The 24,315-nt window shown below is 47.6% G+C and overlaps 1 protein-coding gene across 1 annotated transcript; it reads right to left on the bottom strand.

Annotated features, from left to right (window-relative positions):
- Positions 1–9,076: 9,076 nt before the first annotated feature.
- LOC144688425 (sepiapterin reductase-like) lies at positions 9,077–23,799 on the bottom strand. The gene is made up of 3 exons (XM_078554940.1): positions 23,430–23,799; positions 12,287–12,577; positions 9,077–9,859 (listed from the first exon to the last, which is right to left on the bottom strand). Exons 1-3 carry the CDS (start codon positions 23,773–23,775, stop codon positions 9,669–9,671), a joined length of 828 nt encoding a protein of 275 aa, XP_078411066.1. The 5' UTR covers positions 23,776–23,799; the 3' UTR covers positions 9,077–9,668.
- Between the last annotated feature and the right edge of the window lie 516 nt (positions 23,800–24,315).

The following is a 24,315-nucleotide window of genomic DNA, read 5'->3' on the forward strand; positions in this document are numbered from 1 at the left end:
CCACCTAGACTGTTTGTCTGTTAGCTTTATTTTTTTTTGGAAAAATTAGAATTTGTTTATTCCCTTAAACGTCAGGTAAGTTTCCCTTTGACTTGCCTGACATAGCAACTCATGTCCAGTTATTTATCAATTCCAGTGTCAGAAACAGGCTTGGTCTCATTAAATGGGGGGGTTTTACATCAGACACAAGAACGTTTGCCATCAGTTTAGATTTCCATACCTCCTGTCCTCAAACCACTTTGTCTCAAATTGTAACAAAACGGCCTGAATGTCGAAGGCCAAGTCCCTGAAAGGTAAAGTCCTTCTGCTCTGCTTTAATTCTCCAAGAGCCATCATGGGTTAAGATATCCAATCATATCTGTAAATTTAGAAACATACAATCTAATGATGCCCCGAACATACTGAGCAATCCAAAGGCTGCGTGATGAATTTTAAAAAGAAGCAGTGGTCAGCAGAAAGAGTTAACTCCGCTGCTTGTTTGGGGGGGTGGAGGGGGGTGGGGGCAGGGAAAACTTGGTCTGCAATTGTGTCACTTTATGTCAATTTTTTTAAAAAAAAACCTTCCCCAAGCACAAAAAAACCTGAACTCCATTTTAAACCCGCTCGGTTAAATTCTTTTCTTCCGCTTCCCTCAAATTTTAGATTAAATTCCAATCACTTTGAAACATTTTTTTTTAATCATTTTGTAAAAAGACAACAACAACAACAGCTTCTTTGAAAAAGTCAAACTCCAGAGCCTCACAGAAGTCGAGGAAAGGAACTGAGGTCCCTCCCGTCTCTTTGGTCCACCCTTTCCCTCCATCAAAACAATTTTCAAGCTCCGGTATTTGCTGCTTAATGAAATTTGAAAGAGATGGGTCAGTAAAACGTGTTCTAAGTTTGAATTTTAGCAGTTCGGTCAACCCATCTGATTCACATTGGATTGCTGTCGAACTCCGGACTTATCTTTATGTTTTGGGAACAAACTGACCTTCACAGTTCCGTGCGAGCACAGCTTGTAATTTGTCTTAAGAAACAGGACGTGGCAGCAGTTTAATGTCAGTAAAACGTGTCGTTTGAATTGTAAACATTTCAGCTTCTTCCTCAAACCCCAATTTTTTTTGAATCTTTGATGTTTGCCAGCCACACCCTGCTTGAACAGTGACTCGACTCCAAGGTTCGGTGTACTCTCAGCTGGGGCAAAAAAGCACCCCATCGGGTGGGGGGTCAGGATCGTGGATAGTGAAGGTACAGGGAGTCAGGTCTCTCCGCGGGTACACTCGAGCTTTTTGGTGTGGAGCTGCTTGATGCTAACCAGGGCCTGGTGAGTGTCCCGGTCCGTGCCTTGTTTTGATTCCAGGGAGCCTGCAGCGAGGAACTGTTTAAAATCATTGCTTCCTAACTCTGCTTTGGAAACTCCTTGGTCCCTGCTACACTCTGAAAACAAAGATTCACTTGGCTTCCCCAGAACCACTTCAACCCTTGTGGGTTCGTGTTTGATCTAATTCTTCACCTTGTATAACGTACCCAGTCGTGTGTCTCCTGCTCACAGCAACCATAGGTACCTAACTAGGCAGTCGATTTTAAGAAGGTTTGTTAAGTTTATTAGGAAGCAACAGTTTAGATGATACATTAGACAGAGAAAGGTATACGACCCATAACAGCTTGTGATAGCAGCATTCCACCCTCTAGTCAAAGGATGAGGAAACTCTTCCCTCGATCTCTCAATCTTCCTCCTCCTCTTCTGATCCATCTTCCATCTCAAGAAGGCAGCTGCCCAATCGGCACTGCCACCTCACCAGCCCCTCAGCCCCCCTAGACGATCCCTCAGGAGGACCTGGTTCCTGTGCCTGAGCATTTGTTAGTATACCCTTTTTCTGGGGGCTGGTAGCTTACCCAGTGTCAATCATCTATCTAACTATCCTGGCCAATGGACACAGGGACAGGTACTCTAAACATCAGGGTGGTTACCACCCTCCTTGTGCGGCACCCTGCTTGAGGTCGAGTTACATCACGCTGAGGGTCATATCCTGGCCCTTTCTAAACACTTGCATGGATAAGGGGGTGCACAAGACACCATCCTACCAGCTTAGGAATTTCAACATCCTCTTTCCAGTGAATCAATGCTGTTTAGAAGAACCTATCGAGGTTCTATATTATGCAGAAAATACCTGTATGCTCAAGACCCCAATTTCTTACACCGCCCCCACTACCTAATATTGTCCACTGGGCCCTCAATCAGGTTTCTTTTATTTCATGCACTCATAGGCCAGGGTCTTCCCATTGGCGATTTGGGGGCGGGGCCCACTCGCCAACGGGAAAATGACGCAGGATGACGCTGGGAGGAACACCCGACGTCATCCCGGTCCCTTTAAATTTTCAGGAAGGGGGGAGGACAGCGAAATCAGCTGTCCGCCCGCCGACCTGTCAATGGCCAATTGAGGCCGTTGACAGGCTAATTAAGATAATTAAAGACCCTGCCCAGTCAACCTTAAGGCTGGCGGGCAGGCCAGGAGCCCCAGCGGGCTGCAGATTATTCATGAAACTTCATCCACTTACTTTCTATGTGACGAAATCTTTGCCCCAGTCAGGAACTGGGCCAATTCAATCCTGAAGGGGCACAGAGAATCTGCATACATAGTTCCAGAAGCTAACTGCCTCTGTGGGAAAAGAGAAAATGCTCAACATCTCGTCTGTTCCCAATCTCAGACGGTGTAGACTCATGTGCCCTCGTTCTCCCCAGTGCGTCAAGCTGAAATAACCTATTTCTGGGGCAATAATATGGTGGTGGCAGAGTGGTAACATCACTGCACTAAAGCTCCCAGGCTAATGCGCTGAGGGCACAGGTTCACATCTCACCATGCCAGCTGATGGAATTTAAATTCAATTAATTAATCTAGAATATAAAGTTTGGCGCAGTAATAAATTGTTGTGAAAACCCATCTTGGTTCCTTGCAGGGAAGGAAATCTGCTGTCCTTGCCTGGTCTGGCCTACTTGTGACTCCAGACCCATACCTCTGAAGTAGGTGTGGTCCACTCAATTCAAGGGCAATTAGGGATGGGCCACAAATGCTGGCCTTGCCAGTGGCACCCAGGTCCCATGGAGGAATAATAAAACTATACATGCTGTACCGCCCTCTTATATTATAGGCCTCTGTGAGGTTATCTCTTGGCTCTAAAGTAAAAGACCCAGTACTTTAAACCTGTCTGAGTGAATATTGCCCCTTTCTCAAGCCCTTATCTCACTCACCATGTGGGGTCCAAAGCCAGACCCAGTAGTCCAGATGCAGTCTAACCTCAGACTCCATACAAGGACAGAATAGCGCCCTTTGATTTACATTGAATAAATCTATTACAAAATGGTATTGTGGCGCGGTGGGTAGCGTGCCTACCTCTGGGCCAGAAGCTCTGGGTTCAAGACCCGCTCCAGGGCTTGATGCCCTTGGAAGATGTGTGCACAACGTGGCTAAACAGGTTGATTATCGGCCTGTAAATCCTTCCAATACGCCTGATGGCAGGCGGTAAGAGCGGGAGAGTTTCCTGGTCAACCAGACTGCAGGAGGCAACAGCAAACCACTGCGGTACTTTGCCAAGCCAAAGGAAGCCCATGGTAACCAATGCCTTCTTAGGCCATGGTACATGAAGGGGGAGATCTATTCCAAGAACCACAGGCTGAATTTTAATTCCTGGGCACTGAGCCCAACGTCAAGCTGAATTCCCAGGCTGGGACCCAGGAACTGCCTTGGCAGGATGCTGGAGGTGAACTTCAAGGAGGGTGCTCACCCAATGAAAGCCAGCGGTCGGGTTCTGCAAGCTGGGGGGCCAATGGGAATGCTCTGGGTGGCTGGCTATTCCACTAGGAGAAATGGGGTGAGGGGGGTGGGGGGAGACCAATTTAAGGAGGGGAACTGTGAGAATGCCTCAAGATGGAGGCACCCTCTAAAGGCTTGCAAACAGTACAAAATATATCGTGGCCACAGCGGCCAGGGTCATCGTTACCCAGGGGGAACCCGCCTGCAGGAAGGCTCACAGCCGTGGCCGTGGCTCTTGCAGCCACAGTGGGCCCAGGCATCTTTGCAGGATGTACCCCTGGCATCACCCCTCCCTCTCTCCCTCATCCCACTCCATGGCCTGTGACGGGAGACCCGCACGGTGACATCGGGAGGCTCCAGCCACACTGAGAGGGAACCATCTGCCATCTGGGAGGTCTAGAAGGCATGTGAAGAGTGCCCTCAGTTGGCACTTTAATTGAGCCAATCGGCTACCCCACTGCTGGTGGGCTCCCTGCACCTGCCTCCAAACCACATCTCTACGTTGATAGCGAAATTTGAATGATCTGTTAATGGGAGGGAACACATATCCTTTCCTCTTTCAACTGGTTTCATAATTTTATCCTGGGCTGGCCTTACCTGTGTGAGTGTCATTTTGGTTCAAGGCCATTTGCTACTTATTGGCTCCTTTCCCTCAGGTTGTACTGTAGTTTTAACGTGTGACCTAATTTTAACATTTCAGCTTGCCAGCTGACCAGACCATCAACGCAACTGTCCAGGACACCGATGGCAACAGCTTGCACTTAAACATTCACTCGCCGGTACAGAACTCAGATTCTTGCTGAAAAGAGAGACATGTTGTCGAAGCTTTTTGTCTTCCACTCATCAGGACAAGTGCAAGAATGCCAAATTTCAAATCATCACAACAACTGATACTACAGGAGAAAAGGGTGCTGATTGGTGGATGAGTCAACTCTGATTGGCTGAGATGTTGTCACGAAGAAAGTAAAAGGGAACTATAGGCTCCCCACACTCCTGGGTAATTTAGAAAAGGCGCAAGGCTTGGGCATGTTCCTTTTGTTTGCAGATCACAGGTCCCTGTGTATGAATGTAAGTCACTTCTGGAAAGTGTAATGAGCCACGTTATGAGCTCGACCGATTATCTTAAATTGGTTGTTAGTGTAGCTATTAGCGCACTCAGGATTGATCAGCCAGTGCTGCCCAATCATTGAATCAACATCCAACAGTAGACATTTTGCTTTGGGTGTTGCAGGCGTTGCCTGGTTGAACATGGTCTAATTAATACTCTGCCATAAACGTGCATTAACTGTGTAACAATGTAATACAAGTTATTTAACTTGCATTTATACAGTGCCTTCAATGTACCAAAGCTTCACAGGTGATTATCAAGCAAAACATGGTGCTGAGGCACATATTAGAACATCAGGCCAAAACCCTGATCAAACAAGTATCTTTCAAAGATTGTTTTGAAGGGGAAGCAGAGGTTTCGGGAAAGAACTCCAGAGCTAATGACCTACCCAACTGAAGATGCCCATGCAAAGTGAAGGAAATTGGGGATGTTCAAGAGGTTGGAATTAGAAGAGCACAGAGATTTCAGAGGTGGTGGAGAATACAGAGATTGGGAGAGGAGAGGCCATGGAGGTATTTGCAAACAAGGATGATAATTTTCAAATTGAGGCATTGTGGGAACGGGAGCTACAGGAGGTCAGCGAGCATGGGGATGATGGCTGAACGGGATTTGGTGCGATTAAGGATACAGGAAGCAAGTTTTGGATGAGCTCAGAATTGTCAGATGGTACAAGATGATTGGTTGATTTGGTCTCTGCTTCCTCCCAAAATGAACACCATTAAACCCCAAAATCAGCAATAATCTGCTCACTGATGCCCAGTTTGGGTTCCGCCAGGGCCACTCAGCTCCTGAACTCATTACAGCCTTGGTTCAAACATGGACAAAAGAGCTGAGCTCCCGAGGTGAGGTGAGAGTGACTGCGCTTGACATCAAAGCCGCATTTGGTCAGGTGTGGCATCAAGGAGTAAAACTAGAGTCAATGGGAATCAGAGGGAAAACTCTCCGCTGTTTGCAGTCATACCTAGCATAAAGGAAGATGGCTGTGGTTGTTGGAGGTCAGTCATCTCAGCTCCAGGACATCACTGCAGGAGTTCCTCAGGGTAGTGTCCTGGGCCCAACCATCTTCAGCAGCTTCATCAATGACCTTCCCTCCATCATTATATCAGAAGTGGGGATGTTCACTGATGATTGTACAATGTTCAACACCATTCGTGACTCCTCAGATACTGAAGCAGTCCGTGCCGTGCCCATAGGCAGCAAGACCTGGACAATATCCAGGCTTGGGCTGACAAGTAGCAAGTAACATTCGTGACACACAAGTGCCAGGAAATGACCATCTCCAACAAGAGAGAATCTAACCATCGCTCTTTGACAATCAATGTCATTGCCATCACTGAATCCCCACTATCAACATCGTGGGGGTTATCATTGACCAGAAACTGAACTACACTAGCCATATGAATACTGTGGCTACAAGAGCAGGTCAGAGGCTGGGAATCCTGTGACGAGTAACTCATTTCCTGACTCCCCAAAGCCTGCCCACCATCTACAAGGCACAAGTCAGCAGTGTGGTGGAATACTCTCCACTTGCCTGGATGAGTGCAGCTCCAACAACACTCAAGAAGCTTGACACCATCCAGGACAAAGCAGCCCACTTGATTGACACCCTATCCACCACCTTCAACATCCAATCCCTCTACCACCGACACACAGTAGCAGCAATGTGTACCAGCTACAAGATGCACTGCAGGAATTCACCAAGGCTCCTTTGACAGCACCTTCCAAAGCCACGACCACTACCATCTAGAAGGACAAGGGCAGCAGAAAGATGGGAACACCACCACCTGGAAGTTTCTCTCCTGACTTTCACTGTTCCTTCACTGTCGCTGGGTCAAAATCCTGGAACTCCCTCCCTAACAGCACTGTGGGTGTACCTACACCACATGGTCTGCAGCGGTTCAAGAAGGCAGCTCATCACCACCTTCTCAAGGGCAATTAGGGATGGGTAATAAATGCTGGCCCAGCCAGCGAAGTCCACATCCCGTGAAAGAATAAACAAAAAAAATCTGGGCTCATCTAACCATGGCTTCTAGACCTTTTTTTTTATTCATTAATTTACCCCAACCTCTGTCCCACTCTCCATCACCAGTCCAATACCGAATATAAGAACAAGGCTAGTCATTGAAGCTGGCAGTCACACATTTAATAACTTTAAACAATGTTTGACCATGGCAATAGACACACGACAGAGGTACAGGTAAAGAAAGGCTTGCATTTCCCAAGTGTCTTTCACACCCTCAGGACCACCCAAAGAGCTCAACAAAGTACTTTATGAAGTGTTTTCACTGCTGTAATGTAGAGAATGCGGCAACCAATTTGCACACAGCAAGCTCCCACAAACCACAATGCGATAATAACCAGATAAACTGTTTTTGGGGTGTTAGTTGAGGTAAATATTGGCCAGGACATTGGGCAAACATTCCCTGAAATAGTTAAAAGCAAAATACTGCGGATGCAGGAAATCTAAAACAAAAGCCAGAATTGCTGGAAAAACTCAGCAGATCTGACAGCATCTGTGGAGAGAGAGACAGAGTTAACGTTTCGAGTCCGAATGACTCTTCTTCAGAACTAAAGAGAAGTAAAAATGTGGTGAAATATATACTGATTAAGGGGAGGGGGTGGAGCAGGTGATGCTGGGTAGAGGGCCAGTGATAGGTGGAGGCAAAGGAGAGATTGCAAAAGATGTCATAAACAAAGGTCGAAGGGGTGTTGACGGTGGTGATACTGGCTAAAGGAGGTGCTAATGGTGACATTAAGAGTAGAAAGCAGGACGAGCAAGTGACAGATTGCCCTAGTGGGGGGAGGGGATGGTGGTGGGAAAAGTAAAGGGGCAGATGTTGCACCTTCTGCAGTTGCATGGGAAGGTGCTGTGGGAGGAGGTTGAGGTGTTGGGGTGATGGAGGAGTGGACCCTCTCCCCACCCCACCCCCACTAGGGCCATCTGTCACTTGCTCATCCTGCTTTCTACACTTAATGTCACCATTAGCACCTCCTTTAGCCAGTTCCACCACCATCAACACCCCTTCGACTTTTTGTTTCCACCTATCACTGGCCTTCTATCCAGCTTCACCTGTCCCACCCCACCTTAAGCAGTATATATTTCACCATATTTAGACCCGCTGAGTTTTTGCAACAATTTTGGTTTATTCTTTGAAATAGTGTTATGGTATCTTTATCATCCACCTGAGTGACACACGCACATGCATACACACGCACACACACACGCGCACACACGCCCACGCACACGCCCACACACACACACACAAAAGGAGATCTAGTTCAAAAAAGGCTCTGAAGAATGGAAAGACACAGACCGTAAGAAAGTTGATAAAGCAACAGAGAGAAAGTTACAGAAACGCAGAGTGAGAGAGACAGACACACAGTGAGAGGAAGGGAGGTCAAAATGAGAGAGACGCACACACTGGGAGAGGCAGACAGGGAGAGAGAGAGACACACGCACAATCAATATAGGGAGACACAGTTAGCAAAAGAGACAGACACAAGCAGACATTTATGGACAGACACAGAGACACAAAGTGGTTTTGAAGTTCCTTTTCCAGAAAGAGAGAGGACTGCTCACTAAAAGCCCCAGGCAACAGGTGACATGTCTTCAACAAAAATAAAAATACCTGGAATAACTCAGCAGGTCCGGCAGCATCTGCGGAGAGGAACACAGTTAACGTTTCGAGTCCGTATGACTCTTCAACAGAACTAAGGAAAAATAAAGAGGTGAAATATAAGCTGGTTTAAGGGGGGGGTGGGACAAGTAGAGCTGGATAGAGGGCCAGTGATAGGTGGAGATTGCCAAAAGATGTCACAGACAAAAGGACAAAGAGGTGTTGAAGGTGGTGATATTATCTAAGGAATGTGGTAATAGGTGACATTAAGGGTAGAAAGCAGGACAAGCAAGGTACAGGTAGCCCTAGTGGGTGTGGGATGGGGGGAAGGGATCGAAATAGGCTAAAAGGTAGAGATACAACAATGGATGGAAATACATTTAAAAATAATGGAAATAGGTGGGAAAAGAAAAATCTATATTGGAAAGAAGGGGGATCGGAAAGGGGGTGGGGACGGAGGGAAGAGTCATACGGACTCGAAACGTTAACTGTGTTCCTCTCCGCCGATGCTGTCAGACCTGCTGAGTTTTTCCAGGTATTTTTATTTTCGTTTTGGATTTCCAGCATCCGTATTTTTTTGCTTTTATCTTAGGTGATGTGTCTTGTTGAGTTTGCTAGTTGTTGTGAACGTGCTGAGACACTGCTGCCTGGTCTGGCGGGTAAAGGGAAAATGGAGTTTACCCAACACGGGTCAACAACGAGGATAAGGGCCCTTTGAGCAGATCGGAGCCCCTGTCTGGGGAGAAGCAGTGGCCTCACACAAAGTCACCGCCATCACCTGAAGGGACTGGACAGGGTGGATACAGGGAGGATCTTTCCTCTTCTGCGGGAAACTAGAACGAGGGGATACAGTTGAAGAATAAGAGGTCTCCATTTTAAGATGGAGAGGAGGAGCTTTCTTTCTCTCAGAGGGTAGCTAGTCTGTGGAATCCTCTTCCCCAGGGAGCAGTGGAGGCTGGGCCATTGAATATATTCTAGGCAGATTTTTGAGGGACAAGGGAGTCAAGGGTTATGGGGGAACAGATAGGATCAGGCCAGATCGCCCACCATCTTATTGAATGGTGCAGCAGGCTCGAGGGGCTGAATGGCCAACTGCTGCTCCAAAGTCCTATGTCACACTATGGGTGATGCCAGCAGTGAGCACTGGCAGGATTATTGGTCATAGTAATCGATGTGCGCGCCGGACTGAAACTCATCGCGAAGTAGGATGTTCACCAGCTTCCTGGCGGAGTCCTCACAGTCAATAAGCTGGCCTTCCTGATGCATAGTCTCAAAGGTCTGACGCAGTTCAGGGTCCGCCGTCCCTGACCGAGCTTGCTTCTGCATGTCAGTGTCCAGGGGCCCTGCAGGGGGCAAGCAAGAGTTAAATGGGATCTTGGCTCAACATGAGAATCCTTAACATGAAGCAAGAACTTGCATTTTTTATTGCGCCTTTCAACATCTCTGGACATCCCAAAGTGCTTCACGGGCATGAGGCACTTTGCAGTTTAGTCATTGTTACCCAAGAGTAATCCTCACTGAGTTACCCGAGAGTAATCCTCACTGAGTTACCCGAGAGTAATCCTCACTGAGTTACCCGAGAGTAATCCTCACTGAGTTACCCGAGAGTAATCCTCAACGTGGAACCCGAGAGTAATCCTCACTCTGTTACCCTGAGAGTAATCCTCACTCTGTTACCCTGAGAGTAATCCTCACTCTGTTACCCTGAGAGTAATCCTCACTCTGTTACCCTGAGAGTAATCCTCACTCTGTTACCCTGAGAGTAATCCTCACTCTGTTAGCCTGAGAGTAATCCTCACTCTGTTAGCCTGAGAGTAATCCTCACTCTGTTACCCTGAGAGTAATCCTCAATGTGGTACCCTAAGAGTAATCCTCACTCTGTTACCCTGAGAGTAATCCTCACTCTGTTACCCTGAGAGTAATCCTCACTCTGTTACCCTGAGAGTAATCCTCACTCTGTTACCCTGAGAGTAATCCTCACTCTGTTACCCTGAGAGTAATCCTCACTCTGTTACCCTGAGAGTAATCCTCACTCTGTTAGCCTGAGAGTAATCCTCACTCTGTTACCCTGAGAGTAATCCTCACTCTGTTACCCTGAGAGTAATCCTCAATGTGGTACCCTGAGAGTAATCCTCACTCTGTTACCCTGAGAGTAATCCTCACTCTGTTACCCTGAGAGTAATCCTCACTCTGTTTCCCTGAGAGTAATTCTCAATGTGGTACCTGAGAGTAATCCTCACTCTGTTACCCTGAGAGTAATCCTCAATGTGGTACCTGAGAGTAATCCTCACTCTGTTACCCGAGAGTAATCCTCACTCTGTTACCCTAAGAGTAATCCTCACTCTGTTATCCTAAGAGTAATCCTCACTCTGTTATCCTAAGAGTAATCCTCACTCTGTTATCCTAAGAGTAATCCTCACTCTGTTACCCTAAGAGTAATCCTCACTCTGTTATCCTAAGAGTAATCCTCACTCTGTTATCCTAAGAGTAATCCTCACTCTGTTACCCTAAGAGTAATCCTCACTCTGTTACCCTAAGAGTAATCCTCACTCTGTTACCCTAAGAGTAATCCTCACTCTGGTACCCGAGAGTAATCCTCACTCTGGTACCCGAGAGTAGTCCTCACTCTGTTACCCTGAGAGTAGTCCTCACTCTGGTACCCGAGAGTAATCCTCACTCTGTTACCCTGAGAGTAATCCTCACTCTGTTACCCTGAGAGTAATCCTCACTCTGTTACCCTGAGAGTAATCCTCACTCTGTTACCCTGAGAGTAATCCTCACTCTGTTACCCTGAGAGTAATCCTCACTCTGTTACCCTGAGAGTAATCCTCACTCTGTTACCCTGAGAGTAATCCTCACTCTGTTACCCTGAGAGTAATCCTCACTCTGTTACCCTGAGAGTAATCCTCACTCTGTTACCCTGAGAGTAATCCTCACTCTGTTACCCTGAGAGTAATCCTCACTCCGTTAGCCTGAGAGTAATCCTCACTCTGTTACCCTGAGAGTAATCCTCAATGTGGTACCCTAACAGTAATCCTCACTCTGTTACCCTGAGAGTAATCCTCACTCTGTTACCCTGAGAGTAATCCTCACTCTGTTACCCTGAGAGTAATCCTCACTCTGTTACCCTGAGAGTAATCCTCACTCTGTTACCCTGAGAGTAATCCTCACTCTGTTACCCTGAGAGTAATCCTCAATGTGGTACCCTGAGAGTAATCTTCACTCTGTTACCCTGAGAGTAATCCTCAATGTGGTACCCTGAGAGTAATCCTCACTCTGTTTCCCTGAGAGTAATTCTCAATGTGGTACCTGAGAGTAATCCTCACTCTGTTACCCGAGAGTAATCCTCACTCTGTTACCCTAAGAGTAATCCTCACTCTGTTATCCTAAGAGTAATCCTCACTCTGTTATCCTAAGAGTAATCCTCACTCTGTTATCCTAAGAGTAATCCTCACTCTATTACCCTAAGAGTAATCCTCACTCTGTTACCCTAAGAGTAATCCTCACTCTGGTACCCGAGAGTAATCCTCACTCTGGTACCCGAGAGTAATCCTCACTCTGTTACCCTGAGAGTAGTCCTCACTCTGGTACCCGAGAGTAATCCTCACTCTGTTACCCGAGAGTAATCCTCACTCTGTTACCCTAAGAGTAATCCTCACTCTGTTACCCTAAGAGTAATCCTCACTCTGTTACCCTAAAAGCAATCCTCACTCTGGTACCCGAGAGTAATCCTCACTCTGTTACCCTGAGAGTAATCCTCACTCTGTTACCTGGAGCGTAGTTTAGGACCCTCACATCCGGCTCTTCTGCTGCCAGGACCCTAAACATCATCTCCCGTGCGGCTTTTCCTGAGCAATACAGTGACCAGGATTTGAACGGCTGTATGGCACACAGCGAGCTGATGTTAACCACCACTCTGTGAAAGTTCTCTCGTTTGGGAAAAGCCTTCAGCAGAGAGGCAGTGAGGCACATGGAGGACGTGAAGTTCAAGGCTAAGTAATCGGTGACCTCTGACGGTTTGGTAAAGTCCACGACAAACTTCGTGACATCTCCCAGGGAACCTGAGGGCAGAAAGAAAAAGAGATTAATATTTGTTCTCCAAACCCGACCATTCTAACACCGCCCTGCCCACTTTCCACACATAAACGTCAAACTCCATAATCCTCGGCGATCTTTATCCTGACTCGCACCGAGCCCTGTTTACCCATCACCGCTCGGGCTGCAAGCTGTGATTGGCTGTATTCCTGCGGGTTTCAACACACAGCTTGCAGCCCACACTCCGGCCATCATCAGCCATGGGATCCAGCGCAATGTAACATGCTGGATACAAAACTGGCTCAGTGGCAGGAAACACAGGGTAATGGTTGATGGGTGTTTCTGTGACTGGAAGGCTGTTTCCAGTGGAGTTTCGAGGGCTCAGTACTGGGTCCCCTGCTTTTTGCGCTAGATGTTAATGCTTTGGGCGTAAATGCAGGGGAAGTGTTTCTCACGTGTCGGTGCAGACTCGATGGGCCGAAGGGCCTCTTCTGCCCAGTGATTCTGTGAAGGGATCAAGAGGTTTGCAAACAACGCAAGAATTTGGCCGCATGGTTGATAGTGAGGAGGATTTCTGTAGACTGCAGGGAGATATCAATGGACTGGTCAGGTGGGCAGAAAAGTGGCAAATGGGAGTTCAACCCGGAGCATTTCGGGAGGTCAAACAAGGCCAACTGTAAGGTTGGACCAGCAGCAAAAAACGTAAGTGAATTATCTTTTTAATGGCTTTAACAGGCCTTTCGATTGCCAGCGGGTGCGCTGCCGATTCCAACACGTGCGCGCCGACCGAAATATCGCGTTACTGCGAGTTGATTTTGGGACACTCACCCAATCCCAGCGCGCACGCTTTACGCTCGAGTGGGTTGGGCGTGCGCCCGCCTGTTCAGGTAAAAATTCTTCCCGATATCCTTTTCCCAATAAGGAGAACGAAACAGCACACAGCTCTCTCTTGTTTCAGCAAACCCCTGTACAATTGCAGTAAAGCTTCCCTACTTTTATATTCTGCCCCCATGGCAATAAACGCCACCATTCCATTTGCCTTCCTAACCTCTTGCTGCACCGACATACTGGGCAGGACTTTACCGTCGGTGAGCAGGGGGCGGGGCCCACTCGCCGATGTGTAAAATGACGCGGGATGATGTCAGGCAGAACCCCCGATGTCACCCCGCCTCATTTAAATTTTCAGGAAGGCGGGGGCGCAGCAAAATCAGCTGTGGGCCCACCGACCTGTCAATGGCTAATTGAGACCATTGACAGGATCATTTAAACAATTAAAGGACCTGCCCATCCAACCTTAAGGTTGGCGGACAGGCCAGGAGCCCCAGCGGGGAATAGAGAAAACATGAAACCTCATCCACCAGCGGGATGATGTTTCATGCAGGGTTTTAAAAATTTTAATATAGTTTTTTTGGAAATTATGAACATGTCCCATCTCATGTGACAGTGTCACATGAGGGGACATGTCAGGGAATTGTTTTTTTCTATTTTAAATATTTTTGACAGTAGAGGTGATCTCCCTGAGGCTGCACTTAGCCTCAGGGAGATCAATGCGCTCTTCCGTGTGCACATGCAAGAGAGCGCACTCTCGATTTTAGGCATTCCCCTCCGCCCACACAGGGAGCGCATAGCACTTCTGTGCGGACGTCACGCTGGGCGGGCCTTAATTGGCCCGCCCACGTAAAATGGCGCCGTGCCTCTGATCGGGGCTGCCAATCGGAAGTGCACCCACCCGCGCCCGCCCATCAATTCCCCCCCAAAGGGGGGGAAAATTCAGCCGACTAAGTTTTTGTGATTCGTGTACCAGGACACGAAGATCCCTCTGCACCGCAGTGTTCTGCAACCACTCTCAATTAAAAAAGCAGGAGAGGAGAGAGGGACACCATTTAAAACATGAGTGAGAGGAGAGCGGGATACCATTTAAAACAGAGAGCAGAGAGTGGGACATCAGTTAAAAGAGAGCGAGGGGAGAGCGGGGCACCATTTAACACAGAGAGCGGAGAGCGAGACATCATTTAAAACAGAGCGAGAGGAGAGCAGGATACCATTTAAAACATAGCGAGAGTAGAGTGGGGCACCATTTAACACAGAGAGCGGAGAGCGGGACATCATTTAACACAGAACGAGAGGAGAGCGGGACATCAGTTAAAACAGAACGAAAGGAGAGCGGGACACCATTTAAAACAGAGGGAGAGGAGAGCGGGACACCATTTAAAACAGAGGGAGAGGAGAGCGGGACACCATTTAAAACAGAGGGAGAGGAGAGCGGGACACCATTTAAAACAGAGGGAGAGGAGAGCGGGACATCAGTTAAAACAGAACGAAAGGAGAGCGGGACACCATTTAAAACAGAGGGAGAGGAGAGCGGGACACCATTTAAAACAGAACGAAAGGAGAGCGGGACACCATTTAAAACAGAGGGAGAGGAGAGCGGGACACCATTTAAAACAGAGGGAGAGGAGAGCGGGACACCATTTAAAACAGAGGGAGAGGAGAGCGGGACACCATTTAAAACAGAGGGAGAGGAGAGCGGGACACCATTTAAAACAGAGGGAGAGGAGAGCGGGACACCATTTAAAACAGAGGGAGAGGAGAGCGGGACACCATTTAAAACAGAGAGCGGAGAGCGGGACACCATTTAAAACAGAGAGCGGAGAGCGGGACATCAGTTAAAAGAGAACGAGGGGAGAGTGGGACACCATTTAAAACAGAGAGAGAGGAGAGTGGGACACCATTTAAAACAGAGAGAGAGGAGAGTGGGACACCATTTAAAACAGAGAGAGGAGAGCAGGACATCATTTAAAAGAGAGTGAGGGGAGAACGGGATACCATTTAAAACAGAGAGAGGAGAGCAGGACACCATTTAACACAGAGCGAGAGGAGAGCGGCACACCATTTAAAACAGAGAGAGAGGAGAGCGGGACACCATTTAAAACAGAGAGAGGAGAGCGGGACACCATTTAAAACAGAGAGAAGAGAGCGGGACACCATTTAACACAGAGCGAGAGGAGAGCTGCCAGGTAGTGGTGTTCCCATCAATCTGCCCTTGTCCTTCTAGGTAGTAGCGGTCGTGGGTTTGGAAGGTGCTGTCTAAGGAGCCTTGGTGAGTTCCTGCAGTGCATCTTGTAGATGGTACACACTGTTGCCACTGAACGTCAGTAGTGGAAGGAGTGAATGTTGAAGGAGGTGGATGGGGTACAGATCATGTGGGCTGCTTTGTCCTGGACACTGTCAAGCTTCTTGGGTGTTGTTGGAGCTGCACTCAACCAGGCAAGTGGGGAGTATTCCATCACACTCCTGACTTGTGCCCTGTAGATGGTGGACAGGCTTTGGGGAGTCAGGAGGTGAGTTACTCATCACAGGATTCCTAGCATCTGATCTCCTCTTGTAGCCACAGTATTTAAATGTCTAGTCCAGTTCAGTTTCTGGTCAATGGTAAACCCCAGGTTGCTGATAGTGGAGGAATTCAGCAATGGTAATGCCATTGAATATCAAGGGGAGATGCTTAGATTCTCTCTTGTTGGAGATGGTCATTGCCTGGCATTTGTGTGGCACGAATGTTACTTGTCACTTGTCAGACCAAGCCTGGATATTGTCCAGGCCTTGCTGCATTTGGAAATGGACTGCTTCAGTATCTGAGGAGTCACGAATGGTGCTGAACATTGTGCAATCATCAGCGTATATCCCCACTTCTGACCTTCTGAGGAAGGTCATTGATGAAGCAGCTAAAAATAGTTGGGTTTAGGACACTACCCTGAGGAACGCCTGCAGTGATGTCCTGGAACTGAGATGATTGGCCTCCAAAAACCAGAACCATCTTCCTTTGTGCTAGATATGACTCCAGCCAGTGGAGATATTTCCCCGATTCACATTGATTCCAGTTTTGCTAGGGCTCTTTGATGCCACACTCGGTCAAATGCTGCCTTGATGTCAAGGGCAGTCACTCTCACCTCACCTCGGGAGCTCAGCTCTTTTGTCCATGTTTGAACCAAGGCTGTGATGAGTTCAGGAGCTGAGTGGCCCTGACGGAACCCAAACTGGGTGACAGTGAGCAGGATATTGATGTGTAAGTGCTGCTTGATAGCACTGTCATCAATCCATTCCATCACTTTACTGATGAGCGAGAGTAGGCTGATGGAGCAGAAATTGGTCAGATTGCAATTATTCCCGCTTTTTGTGTACAGGACATACCTGGGCAATTTTCCACATTGCCGGGTATTTGTCAGTGTTGTAGCCGTACTGGAACAGCTTGGCTAGGGGCGTGGCAAGTTCTGGAGCACAAGTCTTCAGCACTATTGCTGGAATATTGTCAGGGCCCATAGCCTTTGCAGTATCCAGTGCCTTCAGCTGTTTCTTGAAATCACGTGGAGTGAATCGAATTGGCTGAAAATTGGCATCTGTGATGCTGGGGACCACAGGAGGAGACTGAGATGGATCATCCACTCAGCAATCCTGGCTAAAGATTGTAGCAAATGCTTCAGCCTTATCTTTTACACTGATGTGCTGGGCTCCTCCATCATTGAGGATGGGAAAATTTGTGGAGCCTCCTCCTCCACTCAGTAGTTTAATTGTCCACCACCATTCACAAGGTTTCGACAAGTATATTAAGAGTAAAAGGATAGTAAGGGACACAATTGGTCCCCTTGAAGATCAGAGTGGTCATCTATGTGTGGAGCCTCATGAGATGGGGGAGATCTTTAACAGTTTTTTTACATCAGTATTTACTCAGGAAGCTGGCATAGTGTATAAGGAAGGAAGGGAAACAAGCAGTAGTGTCATGGAACATATAGAGATTAAAGAGGAGGAGGTGCTTGCTGCCTTACAGCGAATAAAGGTAGATAAATCCCCCGGGCCTGACATGATATTCCCTCGGACCTTGAGGGAGACTAGTGTAGAAATTGCAGGGGCCCTGGCAGAAATATTTAAAATGTCCTTAGCCACGGGTGAGGTGCCGGAGGATTGGAGGGTAGCTCATGTTGTTCCGTTGTTTAAAAAAGGCTCCAAAAGTAAACCAGGTAATTACAGGCCAGTGAGCCTGACGTCAGTAGTAGGTAAATTATTGGAAGGTGTTCTGAGAGATCGGATATACAATTATTTGGACAGCCAAGGGCTGATTAAGGATAGTCAGCATGGCTTTGTGTGTGGTAGGTTGTGTTTAACGAACCTTGTAGAGTTTTTCGAGGAGGTTACCAAGGAAGTAGACGAAGGAAAGGCTGTGGATGTTGTCTACATGGACTTTGGTAAGGCCTTTGACAAGGTCCCACATGGGAGGTTAGTTCAGAAGGTTCAGACACTTGGTATCCATGGAGAGGTTGTAAACTGGATTCGAAATTGGCTGTGTGGGAGAAGACAGAGAGTGGTAGTGGATGATTGCTTCTCAGACTGGAGGTCTGTGACTAGTGGTGTGCCTCAGGGATCTGTGCTGGGACCATTGTTGTTTGTTGTCTATATCAATGATTTGGATGACAATGTGGTAAATTGGATCAGCAAGTTTGCTGATGACACTAAGATTGGAGGCATTGTGGACAGCGAGGAAGGCTTTCAAAGCTTGCAGAGGGATCTGGACCAACTGGAAAAATGGGCCAGAAAATGGCAGATGGAAGTTAATGCAGAAAAGTGTGAGGTGTTGCATTTTGGAAGAACAAACCAAGGTAGGACATACACAGTAAATGGTAGGGCATTGAGGAGTGCGGAGGAACAAAGGGATCTGGGAGTTCAGATACATAATTCCCTAAAAGTGGTGTCACAGGTAGACAGGGTTGTAAAGAAAGCTTTTGCATATTGGCCTTCATAAATCAAAGTATTGAGTATAGGAGTTGGGATGTTATGGTGATGTTGTATAAGACATTGGTGAGGCCAACTTTGGAGTATTGTGTGCAGTTCTGGTCGCCTAACTACAGGAAGGATATCAGTAAGATTGAGAGAGTGCAGAGAAGATTTACTAGGATGTTGCCGGGTCTTCAAGAGTTGAGTTACAGGGAAAGATTAAACAGGTTAGGACTTTATTCCTTGGAACATAGAAGAATGAGGGGAGATTTGATAGAAGTTTACAAAATTATGAGGGGTATAGACAGAGTAAATGCGAGTAGGCTCTTTCCACTTAGACTAGGAGAAATAAACACGAGAGGCCATGGCTTTAGGGTGAAAGGGGAAAGGTTTAGGGGGAACATTAGGGAGAATTTCTTCACTCAGAGAGTGGTGGGAGTGTGGAACGAGCTACCATCTGATGTGGTAAATGCGGGCTCTCTTAAGTTTTAAGAATAAATTGGGTAGATACATGGATGGGAGAGGTCTGGAGGGTTATGGACTGGGTGCAGGTCAATGGGACTAGCGGAATAATATTTCGGCACAGACTAGAAGGGCTGAATGGCCTGTTTTCTGTGCTGTAGTGTTCTATGGTTCTATGGTTCTATTCACGACTGGATGTGGCAGGACTGCAGAGCTGTTGGTGTGGGGATCACTTAGCTCTGTCTATCACTTGTTGCTTATGCTATTTGGCATGCAAATAGTCCTGTGTTATCGTTTCACCAGGTTGACACCTCATTTTTAGGTATGCCTGGTGCTGCTCCTGGCATGCCCTCCTGCACTCTTCACTGAACCTGGCTTGATGGTAACGGGAGAGTGGGGGATATGCTGGGCCATGAGGTCACAGATTGTGTTTGAGTACAATTCTGCTGCTGCTGATGGCCCACAGCATCTCATGGATGCCCAGTCTTGAGTTGCTAGATCTGTTTGAAATCTATCCCATTTAGCACGGTGATAGTGCCACACAACACAATGGAGGGTATCCTCAATGTGAAGATGGGGCTTCATCTCCATAATGACTGTGCGGTGGTCACTCCTACCGATACTGTCATGGACAGATACATCTGCAGCAGGCAGGCTGGTGAGGATGAAGTCAAGTTTGCTTTTCCCACTTGTTGATTCCCTCACCACCTGCCACAGACCCAGTCTAGCAGCTATGTCCTTTAGGACTCGGCCAGCTCAGTCAGTAGTGGTGCTACCGAGACACACCTGGTGATGGACATTGAAGTCTCCCACCCAGAGTACATTCTGTGCTCTTGCCACCTTCAGTTCTACATCCAAGTGATGTTCAACATGGAGGAGCACTGATTCATCAGCTGAGTGGGGTGGTACGAGGTAATCAGCAGGTTTCCTTGCCCATGTTTGACCTGATGCTATGAGACTTCATGGGATCCAGAGTCAATGTTGAGGACTCCCAGGGCAACTCCCTCCCGACTGTATACCACTGTGCCACCACCTCTGCTGGGTCTGTCCTGCCTGTGGGACAGGACATACCCAGGGATGGTGATGGTGGTGTCTGGGACATTATCTGTAAGGTATGATTCCGTGAGGATGACTATGTCAGGCTGTTGCTTGACTAGTCTGTGAGACAGCTCTCCCAATTTTGGCACAAGCCCCCAGATAGTAGTAAGGAGGACTTTGCAGGGTCAGCAGGGCTGGGCCTGTCTCTGTCATTTCTGGTGCCCAGGTCAATGCCGGGATGTGCATCTGGTTCAATCTGTTCAGACTTTGTAACAGTTTGATACAACTGAGTGGCTTGCTTGGCCATTTCAGAGGGCAGTTAAGGTTCAACCACAGACATTGTTGTGAATCTGAAGCTAGGTTGCAGATTAGCCTCGGATTCACCAAACAAGCTCGAGGGCTAAGTCTCCTCCTCCTATTCCTATACTTCTAACTCCCAATCACACACCCTATCCTGTTCAATATTTATCAATCAAATCAATTCAAAAGGTCTTGTCATTATTACATTGGTATTTGTGGGATTGATGTGCAGATATATGTATATAGTACATATAGAGACAGATATACCTTCTCTACATCCCTTTACTAACTTGAAGCTGTGGAAGGCACTGCAGAGATGTGATTTGTATAGACAGCACTGAGAGCTAAAGTGGGCACAGCATTGACCCTTGCATTACGCTGATCCTCGCTGGGTCACTGGCAAGAAGTAACCACATTGCTGTGAGATCCAAGTTGCTTCCAACAAATCAACACCCATTTACACCAACAAACATAGGGAATGTGGTTGTCTCTGAAATGGCTGAGCAAGCCACTCAGTTTAAGGGCAATTAGGAATGGGCAATAAATGCTGGCCTTGCCAGTGATGCCCACATCCCTTGAAAGGACAAAGAAACTTCATTCGCAGGCAGCTCCATTTCCTCTTGTACCACCAGTGTGAATTTGTAACAAGCTTACGGAATGCAGTCAGGGAATCCACAGGAACCAGGTCTGTTGCACTCCGTCTATCGATATGTATTCACTTACATCTTCGGAACAACTTTATATCTGTGATGGCCTTCCATCTCATAAGATGATGGTTTGCATCATGGTGGTTAACTGTGTGATAAGCATCGCCTGGTGTGGCTCAGGGGGTCCCACTCTGGCTTGGCAGTCCCTGCCACATCAGCTGCAGGGGAAGACAGGGCATTGGTAAATTTTAAATCTAGATGCTTTGTTAAACTTATGCCGAACCTTGGTTGGAGCACTCTTGGATCACAGTACACGGTTATGGTTTCCATGTTAGTAAAGGGATGTAGAGAAGGTATATCTGTCTCTATATATACTATATACATATATCTATATGCATGAACATACATATATCTATATGTATGTGTATATATAATATATATATTATACTGGAGAAAGTAAAAAGAAACAGGCTTACAGGTCAGAACTGTGAGGTAATACCTATGAGGAAAGGTAGAACAGACTAGGGATCTACTCTAGAATTAGAAGCAGGAGAAGGCCATTCAGTCCTTCAAGCTAGCTCCACCATTCATTATGATCGTGGCTGATCTGATTGTGGCCTTAACTTCCCTGTCTGTCCCCTATAACCCTTGACTCTCCTGTCTATCAAAAAATCTGTTGAACTCAGCCTTGTGTATATTCAATGACCCAGCCTCCACTGCTCTCTGGGGAAGAGAGTTTCGCAGACCAATGGCCCTCAGAGGAAAAAATTCTCTTCACCTCCATCTTAGATTGGAGACCCCCAGTTTTAAAACTGTGTCCCCCAGTTCTGGGTTCCACCACAAGGGGGAAAAATTCACTCAACATCCAAACCTGTCAAGTCCCCTCAGGATCTTATATGTTTCAATTAAATCACATTTCATTTTTCTAAACTCCAGTGGGTAAAGGCCCAACCTGTTCAACCTTTCCTCGTCAGATAACCCCTTCATAACCGGAACCAGTCCAGTGAGCCTTATCTGAACTGTTTCTAATGCAATCATATCCTTTCTTAAGCAAAGAGAAGACAAACACTTATCATTCTCATCTAAATCCTTCATATCCGTTCTTGGTATGTGGGCATCACTGAGCATTTGCTGCCCATCCCTAATTACCCTGGAGAAGGTGGTGCTGAACAAAAACAGAATTACCTGGAAAAACTCAGCAGGTCTGGCAGCATCGGCGGAGAAGAAAAGAGTTGACGTTTCGAGTCCTCATGACCCTTCAACAGAACTGAGCAATATTAGGAGAGGGGTGAAATATAAGCTGGTTTAAGGTGGGGGGTGGGGTGGGGGGAGAGAAGTTGGGGGGGGGGTGGTTGTGGGGACAAGCAAACAGTGATAGGAGCAGATAATCAAAAGATGTCACAGACAAAGGGACAAAGAGGTGTTGAAGGTGGCGATATTATCTAAGAGAATGTGCTAATTAAGAATGGATGGCAGGACACTCAAGGTACAGCTCTAGTGGGGGTGGGGTGGAAAGACTGACAGGGCATTACAGGTATAGATTTAAAAATAATGGAAATAGGTGGGAAAAGAAAAAATCTATATAAATTAGTGGAAAAAACAAAAGGGAGGGGGGAAGAAACTGAAAGGGGGTGGGGATGGAGGAGGGAGTTCAAGATCTAAAGCTGTTGAATTCAATATTCAGTCCGGAAGGCTGTAAAGTGCCTAGTCGGTGGTGTTTAAGGTGGTGCTGAGCTAACCTGAACCGTGGCAGTCTCTGTGGTGTGACTCTTTTCGAGTCAAAATAATTAACTAAATTAACAAAAACAAGGGATAAATCAAGCACAGCCCCTAAATCAGGTCAGCTGTAAAATCAAGGAAAAACTTTAAAGGAAACTTACAAACATTAAAGCAAAATGTGATTAAAGGGGTCAACAAAACACCCCAGTCCCCGCGGTGCCCACTGGGCATGGAAGGCCTCGATGGTGCCGGCAGACACCGCGTGCTCCCTCTCCAGGGACACCCGGCCGCGAACGTAGCCGCGGAAGAGGGACAAACAATCGGGCGGGACTCCCCCCTCGATCGCCCGCTGCCTGGACCTGTTGATGGCCAACCTGGCCAGGCCCAGGAGCAGGTTCACGAGGAGGTCCTCCTCCTTCCCGACCCCCTTCCGCACTGGGTGTCCGTAAGTCCCTGTGGTGTAGGTGCACCCTCAGGGCTGTTATCGGGAGGGAGGGAGTTCCAGGGATTTTGACCCAGCCACAGTGATCTATTTCCAAGTCAAGAGAAGCCCGATAGAGGTCTTTAAGACTGGTGTAACTCTTTCGAGTTATCAACAGATCGCATGTAACTCTTTCGAGTACATTCGCAGTTCTTGGTTTTCCGGCAGTGGGGACATGAACCCACAACCTTCTGATTCAAAGGCGAGGGTGCTATAGGTTGGACATGGGGGATTATTTACACTTGAGGGCAATCTTAAACTAAAGCTATGATCAGTCAGTCACAAATCTAATCAGAAACTGCAATGCTGGCCAGTCCACTAGGCTGACCAAAAGTACAGTTGTGTAGGCTGCAGCTGTGTCTTGTCGCCATCCAGTGGCTCCTGTTCAACTCACATGAAAGGGTGGTAAATAAATGCCTTTTTTTTAAAGAAGCTGCTGGGAAAGGGGGTGTTTATATCTGTCCTCACCCGCGTTGTTAATGAGCAGCAATCTCTCCGGGGCTCCGTCCAGCTCCTGGCTGCCGCTCGCCGCGCCGAGGACCTGCTGCAGCCCCTCTTCCCCGCCCAGGTCCACCTCCACCCGGCTCAGCCTGAGGCCGCCGCCGGCCGGCAGGGCGGCTCCCCGCACCTGCCCCTCCACGTCCCGCAAGCGCTGGGCGCACCTGGCCACCAGCACCAGGTGAGAGCCGGCCCGCAGCCGGGGGGCCAGCACCATGGCCAGCGACCTGCCCAGCCCGCGGGACGCGCCCGTGATGATGCACAGGGTCCTGCCCAGGTCCGCCCGCGGCTCGCCCACACTCGGCGCCCCGTCCATCCTTCAGCACTTCCTCTGACATCAGATCCGACTCCCGCCCACCTGCAAAACGCTGTTTCATTTGACAACAATCACCCTGGCCCTCTGGCCAAATACAGCTGTTGTCTTATTAACACCAACCGGGGATAAGGGAGCGAAATATTAAAATAAAGGGGTTGAAAAAGGTGACTGGGGGGGTGTTTAAAGTGTTAATTTTGTTTGGTGAGTGATTAAGGTCTATTCTGTTCCTAAGGTTTAAAATAGTAAAACATATTGGTGGTAAAGTTAATAAAATGTATAAAAAAGCAACATAATAATAAATGAATAATCGAATTAATTGTTTAAAACACATTAAGGATGGCAGGAGAGGTGATGTGCCAAGGCTGCAGTATGTGGGATCTCCTGCATACCATTGTGATCCAGGGCAAACAACGTCTGCAGTAAGTGTTTGCGGCTGGAGGAGCTTTGGCTCAGAGTCATTAAGCTGGAGGCCGAGCTGCAGACACTGCGACACATCTGGGAGGGGGAAAGTTACCTGGATGCTTTGTACCAGGAGGCAGT

This window comes from Cetorhinus maximus, chromosome 1, assembly GCF_964194155.1.
Source record: "Cetorhinus maximus chromosome 1, sCetMax3.hap1.1, whole genome shotgun sequence".
In the NCBI taxonomy this organism is placed as follows: Eukaryota; Metazoa; Chordata; class Chondrichthyes; order Lamniformes; family Cetorhinidae; genus Cetorhinus; species Cetorhinus maximus.